Source organism: Candoia aspera, chromosome 1, assembly GCF_035149785.1.
Source record: "Candoia aspera isolate rCanAsp1 chromosome 1, rCanAsp1.hap2, whole genome shotgun sequence".
In the NCBI taxonomy this organism is placed as follows: domain Eukaryota; kingdom Metazoa; phylum Chordata; class Lepidosauria; order Squamata; family Boidae; genus Candoia; species Candoia aspera.
The window spans coordinates 330,512,689-330,537,320 of record NC_086153.1 but is presented as its reverse complement, the minus strand read 5'-3'; the positions used below and the strand labels follow the sequence as shown (position 1 = coordinate 330,537,320).

The 24,632-nt window shown below is 43.6% G+C and overlaps 3 protein-coding genes across 5 annotated transcripts in view; 1 reads left to right on the top strand and 2 right to left on the bottom strand.

Annotated features, from left to right (window-relative positions):
* The window catches only part of MYO9B (myosin IXB), a 78,555-nt gene extending 75,653 nt beyond the window's left edge, over positions 1–2,902 (top strand). The window contains exons 38-41 of the mRNA XM_063290678.1: positions 227–274; positions 1,160–1,290; positions 1,799–1,926; positions 2,069–2,902. Coding sequence (XP_063146748.1) covers positions 227–274; positions 1,160–1,290; positions 1,799–1,926; positions 2,069–2,283 — 522 coding nt within the window. The 3' untranslated portion in view covers positions 2,284–2,902. The remainder of the gene's footprint in view (positions 1–226; positions 275–1,159; positions 1,291–1,798; positions 1,927–2,068) is intronic.
* The window catches only part of ARRDC2 (arrestin domain containing 2), a 463,191-nt gene that overhangs the window by 10,083 nt on the left and 428,476 nt on the right, over positions 1–24,632 (bottom strand). The window lies entirely within an intron of this gene.
* ZNF414 (zinc finger protein 414) lies at positions 3,281–22,997 on the bottom strand. Of its 3 annotated transcripts, XM_063290673.1 has the most exons (10): positions 22,808–22,997; positions 15,057–15,198; positions 14,756–14,863; positions 13,434–13,541; positions 11,061–11,166; positions 7,390–7,919; positions 6,414–6,572; positions 5,735–5,893; positions 5,055–5,213; positions 3,281–4,179 (listed from the first exon to the last, which is right to left on the bottom strand). In XM_063290673.1, the coding sequence occupies exons 1-10, from the start codon at positions 22,808–22,810 to the stop codon at positions 4,103–4,105; spliced, it is 1,551 nt and encodes a 516-aa protein (XP_063146743.1). In that variant the 5' UTR covers positions 22,811–22,997; the 3' UTR covers positions 3,281–4,102. The 3 variants fall into 3 exon arrangements, with proteins under 3 accessions (XP_063146743.1, XP_063146744.1, XP_063146745.1); XM_063290674.1 differs by lacking the exon at positions 6,414–6,572; XM_063290675.1 differs by lacking the exons at positions 5,055–5,213; positions 5,735–5,893.

The following is a 24,632-nucleotide window of genomic DNA, read 5'->3' as shown; positions in this document are numbered from 1 at the left end:
TCCCAGCTTTATAATTCAACAAGTTCAATATCGTATTAGTCTTAAAACTCTGAAAATATCGTAGTGTTGTTAAATAGTGTGTATAGCATTTTTACGGTTTTTAACTTTGATATACACTGTACGTTCTTACAATCTTGTATTTCAATCTTTTATTTTTATCCATGGAGTATCAAAGAAAATGTTTTTGCCTCCTATGAATGTGCCCTTCATCTCTCCTTTTCTCTAGCTGTGGCCAGTAAAACTTGCCTTTTCTTCTCCCCACGAGGGAGCACGGGTAGGTGGAAGCCCTGATGTGCCCCCGGTGCATGGAACGTTGCTCCCTTCCTCTCCCTGTCCCTCCCAGTATCAGCTGAAGACCGGGAAAGGCTTTTCACAGCCCCTTCACACTCTGAATGCCTCACACCCTCCCCCCCATTTCAACACTCTGCATGTTTTACAGCTGTGCACATTTCCTTTTTTCACAATTAACTGCAGGGATTGAGTAGTGGATTGCAAGAGGGATATTAACTGGTGCTTCACTATTAAAAAAAACAACTCCTCCTGCATCCAAGTTTGGCCTTGGATGTTTAACCCTTTGAATTTGTTCATACTAACCCAGATGTGTATGTGTGATGTTATTAGAATCTGCTGGTTGTCTTGTATCAAAGGAAGACATTTCTACACAAGGGCTCAGAAGCAGTCTTAATACCTTTTATAATATCCCAAGGCATAGAAAATGTAAATTTCAGGCCTCAAACTGATCTCTCTAGGAGTGAGGACAGTTTGTGGAATGGTACCTGCTTTTCTGCATTGTTTGGCACATTAAAAAAAATAGCAATTCTTCTTGTTTTATATTCATCACAGCCCTGAAAGATGGATTCAGTACTAAGAAAGGACAGCTTGCTCCAAAGCATCTGTCTGCAGGGCTCTCGTGCCTGGGCTTCCCATGTTCAGGGCTGCCCCGCTTTGTCATTGTTTTCCTGGTTTGTTAAATTATTAATTTCGTTTCAAGGCTGGAAAGCTAAATTGTCCACCCAGAGCAGAGGCTGCTTCACAATCCATTGCAGCTTACAAGACAATGACATTGTGGGATTGAACGGCTGCTGTCTGTCCAAGGAGGATGTGTCCTTGCTGTGTCCTTAGCCAAGGTAGACGACGTAGCTTCCTCTCTACCCTGCAGAGCAAGAGCCCCCAGACTGTAGGAGCAAGCAGTGCCTCACCTAAGCTTGGACTTTTGCCAGAAGAGGAGGAAACAGACAACAGGGAGAAGGAGCTGTTGATGGAACGGATACAGTCAATAAAGGAAGAGAAGTGAGTGATGGCCTGTAAGGGCCTATCCCCTGCAGGACAGGAGAAGCTACTGTCTCTGAATTTGTCTGCCAACTCTGGGAATTTCTCCTTTTCAAAGGGGAGCTGTGCTTTAGTGTCCTTATTTTTCAGCAGAATTGGTCTTTGGTAAGGATTTTAAAAAATGGGGCCTGCCTTGCCAAGCAGGAGACAATGGCTAGGGTTTTCAAACCCATTTTTAGGCCTGTGTGAAAGCCTCTCCCAGATTGCCCTGCACCCCTCCTCCACTTTCAGTGGCAAGCGAAGCCCATCAGTAGACTTTTATTCCACTGCAATAATAATTCCCCTTCCTGTGGTTCCAATAGTAAATATTGGACTTGGTGGATCAAAAACTTTGAAAGGAGGGGAGGCAGGAAAGTTGCTCTCTGCATTGCACTGAAGTTGACAGGCTTGCACTGCAATCCCCCTCTTTGAAATTTTTCCCGCCTTCCCAGGGAATGTTGTAGCTTGTCTTTCTCTCTTGCTGCTTTAGGGAAGACATAACATACCGTCTCCCTGAGCTGGACCAGCGGGGTTCCGATGAGGAGAATCTCGACTCCGAGACGTCGGTTAGCACAGAAAGCTTGTTGGAGGAGCGCGTGGGGTGTCGTGACCCCGAAGGTCAGTATTAAGGTACTGTGCAGAGTTTTTTTCCCTCTCCATCATTCCCTTGGTGCCACTGGTCATCCTGGCACCAGTCTTTTCTGCAGCCTTCTTCTGCAGTTTGCAACAGGTTTCTTACCCAGGTCTCTCCTCTTTAAAGGAAGCAGGGAGCCTGCCACTCAGTGCATCGGTCCCTCCACCAAAGAAGCGACAGGATCACCGAAAATGCTGTTATTTTCGGCCATGGTAGATCCGGTTCCTCCTGTCCTATCCACAACATGCAGGCCATCCTCTTTGCTTCTGCTCAAGGGACACCCTCTTCATCAAACTCCAGGGGATGCACATAGCCAAGCCCAAGCTGTCTTCCAAGACTGAAGAGCTGACAGAACGACTCCCTCCCTGCCCCAAGAACTGCATCTTTCAAGGATGAACTGCTCACAGGACGGTACCGAGAACAGTCATCTCAAAAGTAAACAGGAGAGGCAGTCTCAGTAAGGGACAAAAAGGAGTCACTAGCAGTCATGCCTCAGGAGCTGCTGTTACACTGCCCTGTTCTGAACACGGACAAGTCCGGCATTTAAAAGTTCTGCTGCTCATCAAAAAAGAATGGTCATGATTTGTACCAGGGCTTTTGAACAGTATTGAGTCTGGAAAACAACTGGTGCTTTTCTGAGCTGCTGGGATCAAGTATTGATAAATAGTTACAGCTCTGAACCCATCCCCGCCTTTTTCTGAGATGAGGCTTGAAATTTCCTTCTCTGCCCAGCAGTCCACTCAGTCTGGCTTCTCCCTGTCTGCTTGCAACAGGCTCTTAATGGGACCAAAAAGAGAGTCAAAGGTCACAATAACTCTACGTTTCTGCTTTAAGTCTCTCTCAGTTTACGACAACTTCCAATTGGTTTACAAGAACTTTTAAATTTTTGTAGTAACCATTTAATGGAGACCAAAAATGTATCAATGTTTATATTAAAACTGCACTTTTTTGGGAAAAAAAGGCATTGGGAGTTATTCTTCACAGCACACACCAAGGGCTTGCTCCTATCTTGGTATCCTAAGTTGGCAGGATGGCACAAGATCTATCACTGTAACCAGTGGTTAGTTTGAACTGTCAGATTTTAAGTTAGACTGCGTATAATCAAGCATGCTATTCTGATATGGTCTTTAGGGAAGCTCGGTTGGAGCAATACTGAAAATCTCAGTTCCTCTTTCTGTATGGTGACCATAAAATGGAGAGTCAGCTGGTGTGGCCTGTTACCCTTCTTGGGCCCTAGCAATAAATAAGCAGGAGGATAAACAAACCAAGGCACTTTCCTGCCTTCCCTATACATTAAAGATGAGAAATTCTCTCATAAATGCCACAGACATAATATGTGCCTTTCTGTACAATTCCAATTTATTTTTTTTTTCAAAAGCAGCAGTAGCCCACTTACAAACCTGAGCATAACTAGTCGTGACTGTACAGAGTTAGGGAATATTTTTTTTACCATAAAAGCAGGAGAAAAATCAATTTTAAATAGAAAAAAAAGGAAGGCAATGCACAGGAAAGTTGATTAAATTAAGTTTCAATAATCAATTTCAACTCCCTTTCCCTTTTAAATGGTACTCAGTTGTCAACACATTTTTATGAATCAAAAGGCATGGGGAGGAAGTAGGTGGGAGAGGAACTGATGCACATATCCTAAGACCAAGTCTTCGAAACCTGGCTTATGAAGAATGGAGAAGCAGGCTGGTACGTGTACTTGCTCCTGCTCGGAGGAATGACTGCAAACAAGCCAGGCCACTCTCTCTGGTCTGCGTGTTCACGTTGGCCTAGAATCCCTGACATTCTTCTCTTGACAAAACTGATTTAAGCCAAGAATGGACATTGGCATATATTATTAGCTTGTTATTTGAGGAATAAGCCAAGGACTAGATTCAGATGCAATGCTCAACAAAACAGAGAGCGTAAGAAGTTTGGCTTTTCCTGCCAAAGGGAGTAACTAGAAACAAACCAGACTATGCAGAATACATCAGTGCACTTGCTCATTCTGGACAAGCTAGAATGCAGATGAATTCCGGCCTACATTTGACACCTGGTTGTCCCCAGATGCCTCCTGGGGGGAACGCACACATTAAAAAAAAAAAAATTCTCCACACAGGTGCTGTTTTTCATGGGGGAAATAATAAAGTCAGCTTGATCAGCCCAGTGGAAACCTCACAGCGGGGAAAAGAGGGAGTTCTCCACTTCTGGTGTCAACTTCGGGTGGAATGAGGGAAGGGCAACACCAAAGTCTGGGTGAGAGAAAAAAACAAGAGGAAAAAAACGTCCGTTTAAAGGAATATAGTTAAAATACAAAGAATCAAAATGGAGGGGAAAGTTCTGAGTCACAGAGAAGGGTGCATTTCTTTCAGGATTAAGATAGAAAGGTTTGGTTAAATGTCAGGTACAGCCCCCACACCCATCCCTTCACAAAGCTATAATCTCAGTAATTTTGAGGGTATCAGGAACGTAAATCACTGAAATAGCTAAAGTACTTATTACATACATATTTGTAACATTTGATACATTTCGGCCTCGGAAGTTCACAGAGGACGTACCCCAGTATTAGTGCAGACTTTTAAACTCCTGACTGTAGATCAAATTGAAGGACTGTTAACATTAATTATGGAAATAATATACAGGTATTCCTCACTTAACCACAATTGGGACTGGAAAATTCAGTAGCGAAGCAGTCATTAAGTGAATCTGCCCTGATTTTACTACCTTTTTTGCAGCAGTTAAGCAAACCATGTGGTCATTAAGGGAATCGTGGCTCCCCACTGATTTTGCTTTCCAGAAGCCAGCCAGAAAGATCAAAAATGGCAATCGTATATGACCATGGGATGCTGTGAAGGTTATAAATGTGAACCGGTTGCCAAGTGCCCAAATCATGATCACATGACCGTGGAGATGCTGCAACAGTTGTAAGTGTGAGTACTGGTCATAAGTCAGTTTTTCCAGCACCACTGTAAGTCCAAGCCGTCATTAAACAAATGGTTGTTAAGTGAGGACCACCTGTACTGGGCTTTGAATTAGTCCTTCCATAACAAGAAAGAAACAGAGGACTCCCCAATGAGTTTTTTTCCGCTTTCCAAAGTTTTATTACGAAGGTTCACATGGCACTCACCCATTTCCCCATCTAAGCGACTGGTTGGAGAGGGATTTTTGCAGTGGTCTTCCGCATGCTGGGTCATCTCCTCCCGAGAGGCTGTGGAATAGGGGCACTGTAAGCAATTGTAACGGCCACGGGTGTGTTGCCATACAATGCGGCTGTTGGAAGAGTGTCCTGCAATGGAAAGCAGAAGCAGAAAATCCAGTCAGTTTCCTGACTTCCAATTGCAGGTCTAACTACTCATGTTGAAAAGATTACTGAAGGAACTTGCTGATGGTCTAGATGAATCTTGTATGCATTACAAGATTCATCTAGACTTCATCATTCATTAAAATTGCGGTTTCCCCACTGATTTTGCTTGCCAGAAGCCAGCCAGGAAGATCAAAAATGGCAATCATATATGACCATGGGACGCTGTGAAGGTCATAAATGTGAACCGGTTGCTAAGTGCCCAAATCATGATCACATGACCGCAGGGATGCTGCAACAGTCGTAAGTGTGAATACTGGTCATAAGTCAGTTTTTCCAGCACCACTGTAAGTCCAAACCGTCATTAAACAAATGGTTGTTAAGTGAGGACCACCTGTATTGGGCCTTGAATTAGTCCTTCCATAACAAGAGAGAAACAGAGGACTCCCCAATGAGTTTTTTTCCGCTTTCCAAAGTTTAATTACCAAGGTTCACATGGCACCCACCCATTTCCCCATCTAAGCGACTGGTTGGAGAGGGATTTTTGCGGTGGTCTTCAGCATGCTGGGTCATCTCCTCCCGAGAGGCTGTGGAATAGGGGCACTGTAAGCAATTATAACGGCCACGGGTATGTTCCCATACAATGCGGCTGTTGGAAGAGTGTCCTGCAATGAAAGCAGAAGCAGAAAATCCAGTCAGTTTCCTGACTTCCAATTGCAGGTCTAACTACTCATGTTGAAAAGATTACTGAAGGAACTCACTGATGGTCTAGATAAATGCATTACAAGATTCATCTAGACTTCATCATTCATCATTCATTAAAATTGCGGTTTCCCCACTGATTTTGCTTGCCAGAAGCCAGCCAGGAAGATCAAAAATGGCAATCATATATGACCATGGGACACTGTGAAGGTCATAAATGTGAACCGGTTGCTAAGTACCCATATCATGATCACATGACCATGGAGATGCTGCAACGGTTGTAAGTGTGAGTACTGGTCATAAGTCAGTTTTTCCAGCACTACTGTAAGTCCAAACCGTCATTAAACAAATGGTTGTTAAGTGAGGACCACCTGTATTGGGCCTTGAATTAGTCCTTCCATAACAAGAGAGAAACAGAGGACTCCCCGATGAGTTTTTTTCCGCTTTCCAAAGTTTAATTACCAAGGTTCACATGGCACTCACCCATTTCCCCATCTAAGCGACTGGTTGGAGAGGGATTTTTGCGGTGGTCTTCAGTATGCTGGGTCATCTCCTCCCGAGAGGCTGTGGAATAGGGGCACTGTAAGCAATTGTAACGGCCCCGGGTGTGTTGCCATACAATGCGGCTGTTGGAAGAGTGTCCTGCAATGGAAAGCAGAAACAGAAAATCCAGTCAGTTTCCTGACTTCCAATTGCAGCTCTAACTACTCGTGTTGAAAAGATTACTGAAGGAACTCGCTGATGGTCTAGATGAATCTTGTATGCACTATCTTTGAGAAATTGTAGAGAACTGGTAAAGTATAAGAGGGTAAGAGGAAAACAAATCTCTATCTTCAAAACTAGGAAATTCAGGAAATTACAGACCAGTCAGTCTGATACTGATAGCTGTGAAGATTCTACAGCAGATTATAAATGATTGATTTGGAAGTACCTTTAAAACAATATAGCGACTGTTAGACCAGCATGGATTTGTAAAGAATAATTCTCTTTAGTAGATAATGGGAATATTGGGGATGTCAGATATCTTGATTTCAGCACTACATTTGACAGAGTATTCCATGTTATTCTAAGCTGGTTAAGTGTGGGCTGGATGGCATGACAATTAAATAGATACACAGCTGGCTTGTAAAAATCATACCCAAAAATTGTTCATCTATTGTTTCTTCTCAGAAGAAAGAGAGTGATCAAGTGAAGTGCCACAAGGTTCAGTCCTACACCCTGTATTCCTCCAGATTAAATTCATGACTTGAATATACATGATCATTTGGTTTGAAGCAGCTAAGACTTAGTAGCATCTCCTGCACAGCCCCCTGAAATAACATAGTAAAATGCTGGACATTAATGCACAACTCTGAAAGGGGTTGACACCTGCGTAAGATGCAAGCTGAATTTAGTGCAGGAAGAGCAGAATCGTAAGTATATTGGAAAATTCTCAAAACGGAGGAGGACAGTTGCTCACCTTGGCTTTTCTTCCACACAGCGCTGGAAACAGGGAGGCCTTGGCCTGGCAAGAAAGGTCGGAGGCGGTTCTGCACTGCAGCTTGAGGTAAAGCATAGGACGTGGGGTGCATATAGGGCAAGAAGGGCCCTGAAACCGAAGGGTGAGGTGGCCCAGAGAACCTTGCCAGGGAGGGGGGCCCAAACAGGGATTGCTCCAACAGAGGATAGGTAGGAGAGGCTGGCAACGGCACAGATTCTAAGGGGCCAGGAAGTCCAGCCGGCAGCAAGTCGGTGGCGAGAGCAGTGTCCATCGTGCCAGGGAGAAGAGCTTCTTTCTTGAAGTGCTGTATGACGCTCTGGAGTTTTGGAAGCTCCTCCAGCAGCTTCCCTGGAGGCTCTTTTTCCAGGCTAGAGGTAGGTGGGAAGATGGGTTTCTCCGATGTCAGGGCTGGGGAAGAGGCGGCGGCAGTGGTGGCGGCATCAGAACAGCTGTGCAGGTGCTTGAAGAGGGAGCGGTGTGTCCGGAAACGTGACATGCAGTTCTCACATCTGGATGGAATCAAAACAAAACAGGTTAAGCAAAGCATTTAGCACTGAGTTCCCAACAGGCTGGTCAGTGCTGCGGGATTCCTCACTCCCCAGGAGAGATGGGCATTGCACCTTTGCCCTGAGGCCCAGGAAGTTCGCTTATTGTAAGAAGACAAGATGTCTGGAAAACAAGGCCAGTCAAATTCACAGGAGACAGATTTTACTAGGCTGTGAATTGTCACTAAAGCTGCTTGCATTGCTTGGAGGCCTATTAGGAACAAACAACAGCATACCTGAAATCATTGGTAAACTCTTCCCTCTCACAGACCCCCTGCAACCCCTCGGTTTAATGAGCTCAGGGAGATGAAGTGGCAGAAGAGATGCCTAGAGTACTTTGCCACTCTTACTGTGCCTGATGAATACTATCCAGCACTTGCTTCATTTTAGACAATTGCCAAAAATATCCGAAGGGCTCCTGTGAAGAACTCTTGCAGCATTTAGCAGATAAAACTGCTCAGATTCTAAGAGTTGGACTCTAGCTTGACAGTACCAGTGGAGATGACTGGGGCTTCAATCTGAAGAGTGATCTGGAATCAATCTCAAGTCTGTGGGTCCTGAGGAAATGGACAGGGAACTCTCTAGTGTCACCTCTGCCACCTTTCAGGTGGATCCCTGCCCCTCATAGCTAGTTATGGCCTCTCATGAGGTGGCAGGTTAGATTTTAAGCAGTAATAAATGCTTCTTTGAGTGGGGAGTGTTTCCATCATCTCTGAAAGAGGCTGTGGTGTGCCTCCTGCTCAAGAAGCCTTCACTGAACCCCATTATTTTGGCTACTTTTAGACCTGTCTCAAACCTTGCCTTTTTAGGAAAGGTTATAGCAAAAGTGGTCACCCTGAATTTCCAAAAGACGCTAGAAGAAGCAGGTTTTTTGGACCTTTGGCAGTCAGGTTTCAGCCTAGGAAACTAGATTGATCACATTTGTAGATGACCTTTGGAGAGATCAGGATTAGGGGAATGCAAGCTTCCTAGTCCTCCTTGATCTCTCAGTAGCTTTCCAAACCATCAACTGTGGTATCCATCTGGACTGCCTCCATGGGATTAGAGTGGGATGCACTGTTTTGCAGTGGATCTCCACCTTCCTGAGGAGTCGATTCCAATTGGTGGTGAGATCTGCCCAGACACTTCTACTTTGCGGAATGCCTCACAACTCTCTACCATCTTCACTTCTTTTAAATATCTATATGAAATTTTTGGGAGAAGTCATCCATCAGCACAGGGTCCAGTATCATCAATATACAAAGGATATCCAGCTATGCATTTCAGCTCCAGGCCAAACAGGCAACGCAACAGAAGTGCTAGCCCATGGATTGGATGGGGAGGAACAGACTAAAACTGAATCCCTCCAAATTGGAAGGGCTTTGGGTTTATGGGCCAAATGATTTCAGGGAAATACCAACTTTGACTCTGAATGGAGTTCTACTCCCTCGTTCAGATGTGATTTGCACTTTGGAGGTCCTCCTGGATTCATAGCTCCTGCCTGGATTACTGCAATGTGGCCTACATGCTCCCTGTGGAAAGCACTCAGAATCTACAGCTGGTGCAAATGTAGTGGCCCAGGCAGTGATGGATGTATCCCAAGTGACCCCTCTGCCATGCCAAACCAATACATTTGCATAAGAAAAATCAAAGGTATTAAGTTGTAAAGGCACATATTGGGCAGCAGTGCATGCAAAAATGGTTTGAATGTCTTGCTGGACCACAAACATCTCCTGGGCCAATAGTGTGAAGCAGTTGCAAAAAAAGCCAATGCAGTCATAGGAGCACAGTAGTCACCGTCTTTCTCTGTTTGTATTGGTCAGACTGTGGCTAGAATATTGCATCAGTTCTGGATGCTGCATTTTAGGAAGGACACTGAGAAACTGGAGTGTATCCAGAGGAAAGCTAACGTGCCGGTAAAGGGCCTGGAGGGAAAAACTTATGAGGAATGGGTAGAGGCTTTGGGTATGTTTAGCCTGAGGAAAAGAAGAACAGGAGAAGACATGGAAACAGTCTTCAGCTTTTGGAAGTGTTGTCCTGTAGAAAGGCTGCTGTTGTTGACAACTGTTCCAGAAGACAGAACAAGAAGCAAGGGATTTAATTACAAGGAAGTAGGTTTCAGTAGGTATCAAGAAATGTTTCCTAACAGTAAAAGAAATTCAACTATGGTACAGACTGCCTCAGGGAGTGGTGGACTCTCCGTCAGTGGAGTGTTTAAACAGGTGCAGGATGGCAATTTCACAGGGATGCAACAGTGGCACTGGGCAGGAAGCTGAGCTAGATCAGTGTTTTTCAACCGTGGCAACTTTAAGATGTGTGGACTTCAACTCCCAGAATTCCCCAGCCTACATGAACTCCAAGGTACTTTCTAATCCTTATATTCTGTGTGGACTGTGTGGACCTTATATTCTGTCTTAGACTTCACCTGACCCAATTTCTCTTCATCCCCTTTAAGGCAGGTTCCCTCTTTGCCCAGTCACTTTTGGGAGCCTCTAATCTGCATATATTCATGGGAGGATGTTTGCTTTGATCCAAGAATAGAAGGCCGGGGGGGTGGGGGGGTGGGAGAGGAACCAACCTTCTTGACCTTTATGGAAGGGGGCCAGTTGGGAAGGGTGATCTGTTCTATGCTAGCTGTTGGGAAAAAAGCATTCCTTTAGCTCAGTGTTTCTCAACCTTGGCAGCTTTAAGGTGTGTGGACTTCAACTCTCAGAATGCGCTAGCCAGCTATGCTGGCTGGAGAATTCTGGGAGTTGAAGTCCATACATCTTAAAGTTGCCACGGTTGAGAAAAACTGTTTTAATTGGAGTTCCCAAATAGACTTGCTGTTTATTACATTCCTCTCACTCTTCCGGATCCCAGTCAGAGCCACATAGATGTTTATCCTAACAATCATCCTATAATGCAGATTAACTTGACAATGATTTGCCCCACATTCACTTGCCAAGCTTTATATTTCACCGGGGATTCAAATGCATGAGAAAGGGAAGGGATAATTGGAGAGAGACCTATTTAAATTTGAACTGATTTTCATTAGCCCACCACACTCCCTCCTTTTCCAGAGCATTTGTTAAAATAAATATACATGTTTAACAAAAATAAACTAACAGCCAAACAGGGTCTTACTTGAAGTAGCGGTTGGGCTTGTAATGCACCTTCATGTGACCCATCAGGTCTTGCATGTTGGGGAACGATTCCATGCAACCCAGGGTAGAACAGCAGAATGTCTTTCCTAAGAGAAACCCAGCAGTTCAGTGGCTCTGTGGCTTTATTGACTGATTTCTTAAATGTATATGCTGCCCGATTCCCGACGACTCTGGACAGTTTCCAAAATGTTAAAAAAACATTTAAAACAAGAAAACAACATAAAACAAAAAAGGCAAAGATGGCAAAGATAACTAACCCAGAGGGGAACAAAGAAAAAGAAGAAAGGGAGGCTTCAATCACACTTGCCAAAGACCTGGGTGAAGAGCCAGGTCTTTAATGAAGATTTGCTTCAGTCCTGTCAGCCCTTCGAGGTAGTCCAGACAAGAAGCACCAACCACAAGTACTAACGCTACCTTTATTGTAAGGTTGCAGTAACAGAAACTGGCAAGTCTGAAAGCACCTCTCCCCTCCCTTACTTTTACTCTCCCGAAAACTAGGGAGAGTCCCTTCTGAGATGCTTTCTCCCCTTCCACCACCACCCCTTTGGACTCAGATTTCATTCATCAGACCGTTGTCTAGGCTGTGGCTCTTCCTCCTGTCTCCCAAGGTCATTCCCCCATACCATTACAAGTCCTGATCTCTTGCCCAAACTTTAGTTTGCAGGAGAATTTCAGACAGCCTATAAATACAATGGCCCAGCAGATGGCAGCACCTAGCTGACATTGGCTGATTTTCAACAGTAAGTAGTACTCAAACAGAAGGCCATCAGGAAACCTCAGAGCTGCAGTCCAAACTGGGAAGTCTAAAAAACATTCTGGAAAAAGTTTTGCCAAAAGAGCAACAAGAACATGGACACGTGGCCAACAGAAGTGTTCATTTCTGCAGTTGAGGGTGACCGTTTTTAAAAACATAATGGGTTTGTCCATTCAAGTCATTCTTCATATGATTTTATAAATAAATGAGTTATGGAAACACCTTATCATGAGACAAAGGATGGACTGTCTTTCAGGTAGGATCAGAGAAGAGATATCATCTTATGAATCCTGCTGATTATATCAAGTCTCTATTCTATTCAGTGACAGCCTGTGAATTTGGGGGGATATGCAGGTGCCTTCATAGCACTCTTAAACACCCCTGAGAAGTATCTGGCTGGCTACTTTTGGAAACAGAATACTGGTGATGCTGCATTTCTAATATATGCCCTTTATAAAACACACACGTAAACTATAGTTATCATTAGTAAGTTGTGTAAAGGTATCTCTATGGGCATCTATATACTACTAAAACTCTCGTGTCTGTTTGATACTTTGTAACCTTTAACTGGGTGAAATGATGCATCGTAGAGCAACAATTTTTGAACCAAGATACCTCAAATGGGCTAACTTTACAGAATGCATCCAAAATCTGGGATCCATGAATCCCATGGAATAGAAATTTGGCAAATTTTATAAAACATTTTATGTCATAAAAATTGTCAGAAAACGTTTTATGACGTAATACAAAATGTCATAAAACATTTCCTGTGGTCAACTCCTGATGTTTGACTGGGCTATACAGTTCAACATTGGCCACTTTCAAGGCAGATACATCTCTCCCTGAATTTTTAAGAACTTTTCCATAATGTTAGAAGCTCTGTCATTGTTGAGGGCATTGAGGAATCTGGTAAGGAAATATCTCTGAAATGATGACCCAGCAGGTCATGGGTTGTCTCGTGTTTATATAAACGTCTTCACTCAGCAGAAAAGCACAGACTCTGCATGCAGATGCCGGAGTCCTCAACATTTCCAGTTAAAAGAATCACAGTTAACAGAGTTATGGAACGCACAACAGGATGGGGAAAAACTGCTGGTCAAAGGAGACAATGTTATTCTACATCAGCAGTGTACAACGTCTCCAGGCCCGCATCAAACGTTTAGGGGGCACAAATGCAGCAGACAGTCCCCGAGCACACCCTCCCTTCCCCGCAGCAGTCTTTACCTCCTTTGGTGGGAAGAACAGAGAGGGAGGATGCTTCCGTTTTCCCCACAACAAACAGGAGGAAAATCACAGTGCTTCTTCTGCCATTCTTCCCAGCAAAAGATGAACCCTCTGCTGACGCTCAAGGGCCATGCCAGAAAGGGGGAGGGCAAAAAAAAAAAAACACAGCAAGACCCTCTGTAGGCTTCTGCACCCCTGGCTTAGATACACGAATAGACTAATATAAAAGAATTAAAGGCAACTCCCTATGCTCCTGTGCTGGAAAATGCAAGAAAGAAGAAACAATGCAGCACAATCTTTCATGGGACTCTGTACCCTTCTCCTGATCTGTACTATCCCCCCACCCCATGGACAAGCTTGAAAAGCCAGCCTTACCCTCAAGGGACTCCGTGGGCCGATAGTGGACCTGCATGTGGTCGAGAAGTTCCTTCATGCTGCGGCAGACCAGCCGGCAGCCATCCCCTGAGCACTGATAACGCTTCCCTGGAATGGCGAGAAAGAATAGAAGCAGGAGTGCTTTCTTTGCAAATGAACCATGCAGGCCTCTTTGTGATGCCTGCAGATTAAGGGAGCCACGGGTGGACTTGGAGTTGAGCTCAAGTTTCTATCACTGATGCAAACTGTTTGTGAAACCGCAGACAGCGGTTTTCCCAGCCTCACTTTTACCCCTCTTTAAAATACAGGTAGTCCTTGCTTAATGACCACAATTGGGACCGGAATCTCGGTTGCTGAGTGAATTGGTCATTAAGCGAGATGCCCATGTGACTGCTTCGTTCAACGACCACAATCCCAACACTCCCGGTTGTGATGGTTAAGCAATCTCCTGGGTCGTTAAGTGGATGGAGCGAAAGAGCTGCCTGCCAAAGGTTTCTCCTCCCCTCCATACACGGTGGGGAAATCCTTCATGGGGCTGATGGAACAAAGCAGAAATCTCCAGGATTTGAGCTCCGTTCCTTCAGCCTGCTGAAGGGTTTCCCCTCCCCTCTGTCCCCTCCACTTACAACCTTCCCTGCCGGCTTCCCCATTGACTTTCTGGGGAAGCCAGCAGAGAAGATTGCAAATGGTGATCACATGATCGTGGGGTGCTTGGCAACCAGTTGTAAATGTGAGCCAGTTTCTAAGCACCCAAAATGCAGTCATGTGACCGAGTGGGTTGTGACATTTCACAATGGCTGGAAGTGCTTTACGGGCCATAAAGCACCCTTTCCAAGGTTGTCATAATTTTGAACGGTCATTAAGCAACCAGTCATTAAGTGAGGACTACCTGTATGAACAAAAGTGGCCTCTCCCTTCAGGCTAAAGATCATGAAATGCTTTGCAAATTAATTACTTGCCTGGACTTCTTAATCTACCAACCCAGCATTTGAAAATATCAGATTGCTCTAAAGATGAACATGGTTTATGCGTAAGCAAGACTGCCAGATAATGGTGTACCAAAATTCCACAGCAGGGTTGCAGGACACAAGAGGATATCACTTCCAAAGAACTTCCTGAGTGCATTGTATACATGCAGGAGAAGAAATAATGTTTATAAAGAAATTATTTCACGAGGAAACAGGCACACAGCCTATCTGGAGGCTGACATCCACGCCATTGGGAGCCATGAACCCATCTCGCCCTTTTAATGTTTCTCTATCGAAATGAGAGACAGTAAAAATGACAGATGGGTGGTAACAGAAGGATGGCCCCAAATTTACCTGCAGTAGGTCTGCGCTTTGGGAGCTGCAGATCCTGGTTTCGAGAACTGCTACTCCCACTCCATGCTGGTTGTGTCTGGCTGCCCAAAAGCCCTGGATTGTTAGATCCTGGGAAACAAGAAAAGCAAAGTGAAGTAAGAGGACAGCGTTTTAAGTGAGGGGTTGTGGCATCCTAAAACTAGCCAGGTTTTCCAACCGCAATCGCCAGCTAAGCTTTGAACCCACCATATTATTTTACAGTAACAGCCCAGTTCAGCCCAGCCATCCATGTCACTTTCCTTCCCTCTCAAATCGCATTTACCATGCAATGAAGATACGGGAGACGTCATCAACGGCACTTCCTCCTTCTCGGCTGTGCTTTGGATGTGGGTGGGTGAAGCTCTGAGCTCATGGTTTGGCAGGGGAACAGCAGTAAGGGCAGGCAGCATTGAGGGTGTCTTCTCCTGGCAAGAGAGAAGCAAATGAAAACAGGTCAGTAAAAACTATAACAGAAAAGCTCTCGCCTTTCAGCCTCAGTTTCTCCACCTGAAAAATAGAGAAATTAAGAATATGCTGCTGAAGAACATGGTTCTGACCTGCTTGGCCAAATCCTTGGTTTGTGCACTGATCTCTCACCTCAACTGTAACTTCCTTCTGGGGTCTCACCTCCTCCACCTTTCCATTCTGATTTCCATTTCTCTTTGAGGCTCCTCCTCTCATCTGCCTCCCTTTTTCTTCCCAGATTCAGCATAGCTTCCCCATCCTTTTTAAGCCTTCTCAGGTTCTCCTCTTCTCTCTCCAGTCCTTCCCTTCTGAGACAGCCCTGCCCTATGCCCTTCGTTCCTCTGACTGCTCCACCTGGACTGTCCACAATCAGTCTATTTCCAGAGATGTCTGTCATTATCCTCTTGCTGCGTCCTAGAATATTTGCAGTTATCTCCTAGAATACGTCTGTGATGCTGACTCTCTCTTGTCAGATCACTCCTTCAATTTTTTTTTAGATTTTTTTATCCTGCCTTTATTATTTTTATATATAACTCAAGGTGGGGAACAGACCTAATACTCTTTCCTCCGCCTATCTTCCCCACAACAACCACCCTGTGAGGCAGATTGGGCTGAGGGAGGGACTGGCCCAAGGTCACCCAGCCGGCTTTCCTGCCTAAGGCGGAACTAGAACTCACAGACTCCTGGTTTCTAGCCTAGCGCTTTAATCACTAAACCAAACTGGCTCTCTTTTACCTTTTATTATTTTTATTTTGTTATGTTAATTTAATAGCTGTTTGAGTGCACAAGAAAGAAAATGGGCAGGAAAGAGCAAAAAGATATTTATAAGCTGTATAACCAAAACCAGGTTTTCTTCAAGGCTTTTGGCCCCTGCACTCCAATAAAAACTCAGCTGACAGCTAAATCTTGACACGTGCAATGAAACAACTGCATGCTGTTTCCCTATTTATCATTCTTTTTCAGCTTTCCTTCCTCTGTTGATCCTCCAGGTCAAGTGTTAGATGGTAAGGTCCTCAAGAAAAGCACTTGGATAATAATCAACACAGATTTATGCCATGTATATTATATACATATATTTACAAATGTTAATTATAATACCTACACAAATAACCTGAAAGGTGCCACAAGACCCTTTGGGACTGATATAACTGTTACTTCAAAGTTACTGAATACATTTCAGAGCTAAGGCTATAAAATACATGTGCACACACACACACACACTTAAGAAGGATGTGGGTACAATACTGGATCCACAATCCCCTCTCTAGACCTATGTCCCATTTCCAGCATTGTTCAGCCAGATGCTTGTCTGAAGCTCCAAAACAGAAGAAAAAGAAAAGGCTTCGGGCAAGAATGGCTTCCATATATATTATATAGCACCCAGCAAGGCAAATCCAAATATTTAGAGTGTGGTTTCTAAAGTTTACACCAACTGATACCGCAAATTGGTTGGAGAACAATGAAGAGGGAAGTCAAAAATCTAATATTTATCTATATTGTTTTTAGGGATTTTTTCTCTTTTTTCCTTTTATTTTTAATATTTATAAACAGTAAGTGGTGGAGACTTTGTTACTAAGCTCAAAAATTCATATTTCTTTTTTCCTTCTTAATATTATAAAAACAGCTCAATGTACTTTGATTGGTATCTTTTGTTAAGGTTATATTGGACATTAATTGTACAACTGTAATAACTATTTGTCCATCTATAGACAATATATTTTTTGAAAATATATCTCTGTTTTAAATAAGAAAAAGTCTTCCTCTGCTGCTGCTTCCCAGCAACCCACACTCGGACATACACAGCTTCTGAACTCGGAAATTAATCACATCTAGGAAAGCCAGGCCAGCCAAAGACCCATCTAGTTCAGCAACTGGTTTCCAAAGGTGGCCCAAAAAAGCTGCTGGGAACCTTACAAGCAGACTAGAAGAGTCCTCTTCTTTACCCAGAATTTGATATTCTGAGACAGGCTTTCTGTGAACAAGGAGGTGCTTATTGCCTGCTGTATTGGCATCTAGACAGCCATTCCAATATGCTGTTCAACTGCCTCTGCTAAGAGATTAGCTGCTCCTGCATCACCCCCAAATCTAACCTCTTGGGAGTCATTTCACAAGAATACAGGTAGTCCTCAACTTCTAACCATTTGTTTAGCAACCGTTCAAAGTTATGACAGTGCTGAAAACAGTGACTTGCAACCGGTCCTCGCACTTATGACTATCACAACGCCCCTGTGATCACGTGATCAAAATCCAGACATTTGGCCACCAGCACATATTTACAACAGTTGCAGCATCCCTGGGTCACATGATCACCATTTGTGACCTTCCCAGACAGCTTCCAACAAGCAAAGTCAATGGGGGAAGCAGGATTCGCTTAACAACCATATTATTCACTTAACAATTACGGTGATTCGCTTAACAACTGCATCAAAAAAGGTTGTAAAATCTGGCATGACTCATTTAACGACCACCTCACCTAGCAATGGAAGTTCCAGTCCCAATTGTGGTCGTAAGTTGAGGACTATCTATACCTAAATTGCTTCTCCAGGCTAGCTGATATAAAAACGGTAACTTTAAAAACAGGTACCCAAATATTTTTCCCCTCCTCTCACCCCATAATCTTTTATTTGTGGGCTATGTCTTTGAAAGCATAAGACTGAAGGAGGAACTTTGCAAGATCTTCTGGAAGACTTTTTGGCTACAGAAAAAAATGTTTTAAATCATTCTAATCATAAAATAATATTGTGGCAGAGTGCTCTTGTTTTGGCCTAACTTCTATTCATTGATAGGAATTCTATCATATCACAAATCTCAGAGCCAAGTCTAATCTACAGGAAAGGAGGCAGATGGCTGGATACCGGGGTGGGGGGTGGGGTATAAATTAAAAAGCTCACAGAAGCAGAGTAGAGTATCCATCAATTGACTGGATGGCTGGCTGCAAGGAAGGGGAGGGAGAGGCAATGAGCCATTCATTTAGGAACCATTTCTATTCTCTCCTTCGGAGAAACACATGATTATAAGCAGAGAGGTGAAAAAGAGGTGACACAGATTTTCTGAATTCACTGATGGAGGAAGCAGTTCTCTAATAAGGCTTCTCTAATTCAAGAGAATTCACCAATGTTCTGTATTGTATTTTCCTGACTGGATTGTGCCTCTGCACACATACTCAAGATCTTCCGGTATCGGATATTACTGGGTTAAGGCCTTTTCTCGCTGCGTATGGAGTATGTTCCTTGGGACTGATTTCTTCCAGATTTACATTCCATCCCCTTGACTCATAACCTGTTTGGGGGTGATGGCCACCATTCCTATGCAGGGACCGAGGAAAGCCAAGCCATCAAGCTCTGAGGAACACCATGAACTGAGACCAACTACTGAAACATATCTCTCACTGGCGGTACCTGTCATCAAGGCAAGGAGCGCCCCTGCCCTGCTCTGCTACTCAAAATCTTTATCCAAAACAATACAAAGATTTGTCTCCTGAGGTGAAGCTCTCTTCTACTTGCTTTCCAAAAGCCCATGGAGTTCCCTTCCTTCCTTGCCTTTTGTCTATATCCTGTCCTGTTCCTCAGAAAAAGGGGGTGTTCTGCAGATTGCAAATATGCTAGTGGCCTATAAGATCTTGAATACAGCAATCAAAATTAGAAAATTTAATTTCAAGAAAGAGAGCCAGTTCTGTGAAGTGGTTAAGGCAGGGTTTCTCAACCTTAGCAACTGTAAGGCATGTGGACCTTAATTCCCAGAATTCCCCAGCCAGCCATGGGAGTTGAAGTCCACACGCCTTAAAGTTGCTAAGGCTGAGAAACACTAGGTTAAGGCATCAGACTAGAAACCGAGAGACTGTGGGTTCTAATACCACCTTAGCCACAAAGCAGGCTGGGTGACTTTAGGCCAGTCACTCTCTCTCAGCCCTAGGACGGAGGCAATAACAAACCACCTCCGAAACCTTGCCAAGAAAACTGCAGGGCCTCGTCCAGACAGTCGGCAGGGGTCAAGACTGACTAGAAGGCACCAACCAATCAATCAATCAATCAATCAATTCAAGAAACCTAAAAAACGAGCTATTCTATGTCAGCTATAGGGGAAAAGAAGAGAGGGAGAACAAACTAGTTTTTAACAAACCCTAACCACAACATCAATTCAACTTCTGAAGGCATGGTAACAAGTAATGAAGGACCCTGAAGGAAAAGACAAATGCTAATTCCATCCATCATTTATTACTTTATTTGGAATTTGTCTTTGGTTGAGTTTATAATTTAGTTTTAAAATGTTGCACATTGCCCAGAATCCTTTGGGACTAGGGTGGGTTACAAATGCTGTTAACAATTAATAAGAAAACAAATAATTCATCTAATGGGGGGACAGACAAGAAAATACTAACACAGGATTCTTTCACATGCTGTGCCTGGGTTACCCCCCTACATCTCTCCCTCCGCTCCTTCTTCTAGGAAGCCATGCAAACAAAGCAAAGTCCAACAGTAAAAACAGTGCATCCCCCCACCCCATATCTTTAACAAAACCAGGACTAAAATAACTCCAGCCCTTAACCTTGTAGTCAAGATGGATGGTGAGATTAAGGAAAGGCAGTATTAGAATCATAGAATCATAGGGCTGGAAGGGACTTTGGAGGTCTCCTAGTCCAACCCCCTGCCCAAGGCAGGAGTCCTCATGCCATCTCAGACAAATGGTTGTCCAATCTTTTCTTGAAAACCTCCAGCGATGGAGCACCCACAACTCTGGGAGGCCAGCTGTTCCACTGCTTAATAATTCTCACTGTCAGTATATTATACTGTATTATATACAGTGCGTTACACTGTGTCACAGGCTATGGCAGTGTATTTAGCAAGGCTATGGCAGCAGAAACCCCCCTGCAAAGACAAGATTTTATTTCTTGCTTATTTCCTGCAGCACAGCAACATGGCAACCCTTCTGATCTTCTTGTTTTCCTAAAATAGTTTCAATTTATTATTTGTGTGTGTGTGTGTGTGTGTGTCTTCAAGTTAGCATTGATGCCTGGTGACTGCCTGGACTAGTCCTTGCAGTTTTCTTGGCAAGCTTTTTCAGAAGTGGTTTGCCATTGCCTCCTTCCTAGGGCTAAGAGAGAGTGACTGGCCTAGGTTCTGCAGCTGGCTTTATGCCTAAGGCAGGATTAGAACCCACCAACTCCCAGTGACTAGCCTGATGTCTTAACCACTACACCAAAGTGATTCTGTAGTTTCAACTAGCATGCTACAAACAGGTAAGGGCTTCTCACAGAATAGGAAGTTTTGGTAGCTAGGAAATTAAAACACAAATCTGATACTAGCTGGAAATTTCTCCTAATCTTGAAGTACTTTAAAATGAACAAATCAAAACTTCAGGACATGTCCTTCCTCTCCTTCCCATCCTTTTAAAACTCACTATTTATAATGGTTCTCCTTTTCTTGGCAGACACTGAAAAAGACATCTTTAAAAGAAGAATTATGTGTATAGATCACCACTTCTGTTGTCAATAGTATAGTAGATCAGTATCAATTGCAGACCAGTATCTTTTTTGCAGACCAGTATCTATTTCCCTGTTCTTACATACACATGTATGAGTATAGAAAATATCCACAGAGTGATAGTCCAGTTTGATATTAAATATAGACACATAAGCAAAATGGCCATTTACTGCTGAAAGAACTATTAACACAGTAACCTTAATCTGGTGAAGTAGGTTGATATTTGAAGCCACCCCTCACCCCCCAAAGCATGATCTCTATTTAGTTCCAAATTAATAGAATAAAATCAGCTATTTCATGCTGGCATCTTGCTCTGAAATTCCTCCAGCAGGCAATGGCATTTTCCAGGTCAGCAACAGAGCAACTGAAGATGTTCTCTTATTGGTATCTGAATATAGCTGTTTTGGTATTAGGCTTGCATAGTTATATCACACAGCTCTACATTTGGAGCAGTACAGTTGGTAAGCATGAGTGTGTGTGTATGGATATATATCACACCTCTATGTATGTATGAATATAGGAACTAAAAATAGATTTCCCTCCCAAGTTGCCTGAATTCCCCAATTAAGCTCTAAGTTAAGTAGGTCAGCCTTCATCAACCTGATGCCATCCAAATACATTGGAGTTCAACTCCCATTATCTCCAAACAGTATGGCCAGTGATGCTGAGTATAATGGGATTACTCAACACATCTGGAAGCCACCAAATTGGATAAGATTATATACTCTGTAAACTTAGAATACAGCCTTACACATATTTATCCACAGTGATCTTCCAAGGGAATTACATAATTACAAAATAAAACATTAATGATGGGGAAAATGGCCAGGCAAAAGATGACCAGAACTTTACAATTAGCAAAAGTTTGGTCTAGTGGTTAAGATGCTGGGCTAGAATCCAGGAGACCGAGAGTTCTAGTCCCGCCTTAGGCACGAAAGCCGGCTGGGTGACCTTGGGCCGGTCCCTCTCCCTCAGCCCAAGAGCCAATCAGGCGTGGTATGAGAGTTCTAGTCCCGCCTTGGGCATGCAAGCCGGCTGGGTGACCTTGGGCGGGTCCCTCTCTCTCAGCCCAACTCGCCTCACAGGGTTGTTGTTGTGGGGAAAATAGGGGGAGAAAGGAGTATTAGGTATGCTCGCCGTCTTGAGTTATTTATAAAAATCATAAAGGCGGGATTAAAAAAAATTGTTTAACTTCCATTAACCTCTGCTTTTCCATTCAAAGGAGCAGTACTACAGTACAAGCCAGGTCAACTCATCTAGACAAAGGAATGGAAGAAACACTTTTGCTAGCAACTTATTTTGGCAAGTCAAATCAGTGCTAGGCACAGAGCTGTCTCCAAGCAGTTTCCTTGAAATTATTCCACTCGGAAAAGGGAGAAAAAACTCTTTTAATATTTATCTTCCTGTTAGACCATATATATAATCAAGCATAGACAAAGCTTTGCAAAGTTAATTCTGTGATGTGTAAGCCTACTGTCACATCAGACAACTTCTTACATAAGAACATTCAGTAACAAATACATATTATTTTTCTCCAGTGGGTGAAACACTGTCTTATTTTTTAGGAACGCTGACAACCTGGTAAGATACGAGGGCGCATTCAGACACAACCCGTGTTAGATAAAGGACAGTTGCTATTGAATTTAGTCTCTCATCTGTGATATCCGCACAAATGTAGATCCCATCCTCAAACTGTTGCGTCCGAATTTAGGGAAAATCTCTATTCTCTTCTGCACCGACGGGACGGCAAAGCCTTTAACGAGTTTCCTAGCGTGATAATGTGCATGCAGTCAGACGGCGAGAAACAGGCCAACCTTCTGAAGAAACCGCCGTGACCTCTCCCCTTCCGGGCCTTGGGCAATTTCCCCACGCAAAGCGCCCCAGTCGTCAACAACAAACCCGTCCTCGGATCGCGGCGAACGCGGAAAGCGGTGCTCGCGTTAAAAAAAAAAGAAAGGCAAGCAAATTGGAGATATGATAGACAGAGGAGGGACCTCAAGAGAAAAAAGACCCTAAAACACAAATATAACAATGTTTTTAAAAGAACCTCAAAACACACACCCCTTCAGGTTCGCAATCGGCCACGTACCATTTCTCTGTCGGAAGACCTCGCGGCGTTTCGCGTAGACGTTGCTGCTTTTCCAAAAGAATAATTACATATATATTTTTTTTTATTATTACAAAAAATCCTTGCGGATCAGCCGCGGCTCAGAAAGCGTCAAAGGCAGAAAAGATGTTACATTGTAGCCATTTTAACGCGGTAGCAGCTGTCGCGAGATCGGAAGTGCAGGGGAGAGAGGAAGGGAGGGGTTGGGGTTTTGAACGGGGAGGGAGCCCGCGTTAGAGGCTCCCCCCAGCGGTGCGAGAGGAGGAGAAACGCCCGACCCGGGGGGGCGAGGGGCCTGATCGCGAGAATCCGAGTTTTTAAGCCTGAAGCGACTTGCGGCGTCGCTCGGCGTGTTCCGAACACACTTTACTCCAACTTGGCAAAGTATGTAAAATCACGGCATATGAACGCGCGCACATCATCTCAAAAGTATACGCACAAGAAAGGCACGTAAGAATGAATGCTTATATTCAATGTATCCATGAACTACTACAGCGGGAATATAAATATTACAAAGTTTAACCATTTATTGATTGATTGATATTACAAAGTTTAACCATTTATTTCTCAAATTTTTATTACCCCCCATCTCGCCCCTAAGGAGGGACTTAAAGAAGTTTCAAAGTCTTTTTGTTCTAACTGTGGGTGTATACCTATGGTCCATGTATACTATGAAGAAAGGCTACAGTATTTTTTTTTAATGCAGTTTGGTCCCATCTCTGACTACTGGGCTAAGACTTCGATTTATTTATTTTTTTAAGGGGCCTAGGATAGCAGCTATGGATGTATATGTATTTATCATTCGTTCTGCTAGTAAACATCAGGAGGGCTATTCAAAAACACCCAAAGGCAAACAAGCAGGCAGATAGCAGCAGGGTCCCCTGTAGTCAATGGAAGGACCAAAAAAAAAAATTGGAAAGCATACACACCCAGCACTGCCCTTCCTCCCAGCAGGCTCAAAGGCTGTCAAATATTAGGGTGTGTGAAAGGGCATTGGAAAACCAGGAAAATGGAATCCACAATGGACAGAATGACAGCCTGTCAGGGCACAGCTGTTTAAACTGAGATCTGAATCAGAACCATCCACACTGCAACAATATAGGGGTGATTTGCAGATAGGTAACCACCTTCAAACCTGATTTTAATACAGCCATGTATCCACATGTTTATTACATACCTATATAAAGAATAAAGACCTTTTCTGTTTGAATTAGAATACTACTAATGCATTAAACCACACACAGACACACAAAAGCCTATGGCCATATCGTAGCGGCTGCAGATATAAAAACTGCTGCTTCATCAATTTATTTATTTTGCAGTGGAAGCAAAATATAGAAATATGTTTAGGGTTTGAACAAAGGAGCTTCGAGTAACAGATTTTGTAGCTGTGTTTTTCAGCTCTGCTTTGATAATATATATTCCACAAACTGAAATCTTTCTCTTTCTAAAAATTAGATTCTGAACTTGCTGAATCAGCCATAACAAAGGACTGCATATACCAGATCTCACCCCTCCTCCTCCTCCTCCTCCTATCATTTCAGCTCCTCTAATACCATGAAGAACAAAAGGAAATCCCCTGAGACAAAGACCATGAATGGCCATGGCTTGATATATGCCATGACAGCCGAAATGAGGAGCAGGGAATGGCACTTTCTCTCTCCTTTGGCATTAGCCAATTCATTTTTCACACCAGCTGTGGATTATAGAAAAGCTCCCCTGCAGCTCAAGGATGCAGGTGAAAGGACCTTTCCCAGCAAATATATGTTGCTTTATGTCATGTCTGCTTCCCTGAGGCCTGCTGGAT

Excerpts from the sequence above, each read along its gene's own strand:
- ZNF414 (XM_063290673.1), bottom strand. Across the intron at positions 5,894-6,413 it reads TCGCTTAGATGGGGAAATGG|GACACTCTTCCAACAGCCGC; the intron begins GTGAGTGCCATG and ends CTTTCATTGCAG. Across the intron at positions 4,180-5,054 it reads TCGCTTAGATGGGGAAATGG|ACTTTGGTGTTGCCCTTCCC; the intron begins GTGAGTGCCATG and ends TCTCTCACCCAG.